The 2,251-nt window shown below is 47.0% G+C and overlaps 1 protein-coding gene across 1 annotated transcript; it reads left to right on the plus strand.

Annotated features, from left to right (window-relative positions):
* Positions 1 to 840: 840 nt before the first annotated feature.
* On the plus strand, positions 841 to 2,022 carry LOC146179344 (uncharacterized). The gene has a single exon (XM_084579875.1). The coding sequence runs from the start codon at positions 841 to 843 to the stop codon at positions 2,020 to 2,022; it is 1,182 nt and encodes a 393-aa protein (XP_084436001.1).
* The last annotated feature ends 229 nt before the right edge of the window (positions 2,023 to 2,251 follow it).

Genomic DNA, 2,251 nt, shown 5'->3' on the forward strand with positions numbered 1-2,251 from the left:
GAGTAAGAGGCCTATCCTGTGATCAAAATACAACTCTTGAATTTGTGATTAATAAGCAATCTTTGGATTATTTCACTTAGTATAGCTTCATCAACATATGTCGTGCCTGGGGCACCTATAGCTTTTCAAAAGGTGCGAAATTTATAGAAGTGGTGAACTTCATGCCTTGGGTATGGTTAGAACTTATTAAGGCGAAACCCTTACCTCATGTGGACAGGAAATGGCAAAAAAAAATATGACGTAATTTTGTATCGAAGTTGTGACGCAACCCTTATTTGTGCAGCAGCCAGGGTGGTGTAAAAACATTTCTCTTTTCCTTTAGCACCCATCTGCTGAGTCGGACGCTAGCTTACAGAAGGGCTTAAAACAAACGACATGTGTACCTCCAATTCCATCTCACAATTGGTGAGGATTAAAACCAGCGGAAAGACGCAGACAAAGAGATAAGCACACAGCACAACACTGTGTTGTATGCTTCTCTCTTTGTCTGCGTCTTTCCGCTGGTTTTAATCCTCACTAATATGTACCAACTGGCCCAACTCTCCACTCTACTGATCCATGTCACAAATTGTAAGTTTACGTGTACACGAGAAGTGAAACTCGTACTGCGCCTTCCCTAGCCATAGTTCACCATAATGCGCAGATGCGGGCAGCTTATCATGTGTAACACGGCTGTATAGTCTATGGCAATCATAACGTGCTAAACATTCGTCTGCTTTGTCTAAACTTCTTAACCATGGCGGACGGCTAGTGGTGTCCTGTTCATTCGCCACTCGCTCAACAACTCGAGTTGGAGTGTTGCTAAATTGGTGTACTATACAAAATATTATGTGTTCCAGGATGTACAGAAGCGAAATCTTCCCCGCCGAGGCCGCAGTCATGCCATTCCAAAAAAAGGCAGCAGCAATCAAACCCGAACGTGAGTGGAATGACAAGGCAGAGAAGAAACACGGCTTCTCAACGTGGGTCATCCTGAAACTCATTTTCATGTACGTGTACTCCATCCACATCGTGTCAAACGCCATAGCTGGCAGCATACGCACCAGCTCCTTGGCATACATCATCGAAACACTAACCTATACTGTTCGATCCCTCGTCTCAACTATCTCGACAACTTACTGCGCCGTCAAAGCTCATGAGATAAGCGGCATCTTCAATGAACTGTCCCACTTCGAGGGGCCTGAGCCAACTGCTTTTCTGCAGAAGGCCGTTGCTAAGAGGCGGTACCTTCGATTCGCCATAGCCTGCTACAGCTGTCTCCTGATTGCCATGACAGCCCTTTTCTTCGTTTTGATCCCAGCGCAGAAGTACTTCGACAAATGCTTCTACGGCATAGACCTCGCCAGGGCCGGAATCCCAAACGGGCCGGCCATTCTAATTGGGTTGATCGAGTGGGACTCCTACAACATCATCGTCACTGGATCTCCGCTGCTGATGATTCATTACATGTATCTCTGCGACTACCTTCGAGGCCAGATGCTCAGCTTTAGGGTGACTGAGAGAGCAGTCCTGGACAGCGGAAAGATGGACATGGTCAAGTTCCAGAAGGTCCAGTCAATGTGCAACAGGCTGATAGACGTCGAGAGGCGGCTGGACACCCTTTTCTCTCCTTTAGTCCTTCTCTGGTTCATCGATCTGCTCGTCAACATAGTCCTTCCGATCCGCACTCTTATCAACGGCATTGCATCTTTCACCATAGCCAACGTCATGTCGTTCTTTATAGAGGTCGTTTACTCTGTGTCTTTCTTCATGATCCTCTCTTTCTCACTGGCCCAAGTGGACAAGGAGTACAAGGACATTGAAGAGGAGACGTTTCGACTGCGCAACGCGGTGCCCTCAGAAGACTGGCACTTATGCCAGGAGGTGACGCTCCTCGAGACAGGCATCAACTCGTCCAAGTTCACGCTTACCGGCTGGGGCCTCTTCGAAGTGGATAGGTCCTTCATACTGACCATCGTGGGGGCTGTTGCCACGTACACCGTGGTGTTGATTCAGCTGACTCCAGGAGAGGATACGTACTGAACGATCTTGTTCGCCCCCGCTGAATTGTCTTAGTCACCGCTAGGTCCCCACTATCATTACAGCGACATGCAAGAAATCTTATTAATTTCGGGAATCAGACATTCTGACTTAGAATGCGTGCAGACCAATTCAGCCTAACATATTTTGGCGATGCGTTTAGAATATAGCTTGTGCAATAAAAAGAGTATAAGAATCTTATACATGCCGTTAGATTACTGTACCCCTTCTA

The sequence above is a fragment of the Amblyomma maculatum genome, chromosome 9 (genome assembly GCF_055883805.1).
Source record: "Amblyomma maculatum isolate TAMU_Amacu chromosome 9, ASM5588380v1, whole genome shotgun sequence".
NCBI lineage: Eukaryota > Metazoa > Arthropoda > Arachnida > Ixodida > Ixodidae > Amblyomma > Amblyomma maculatum.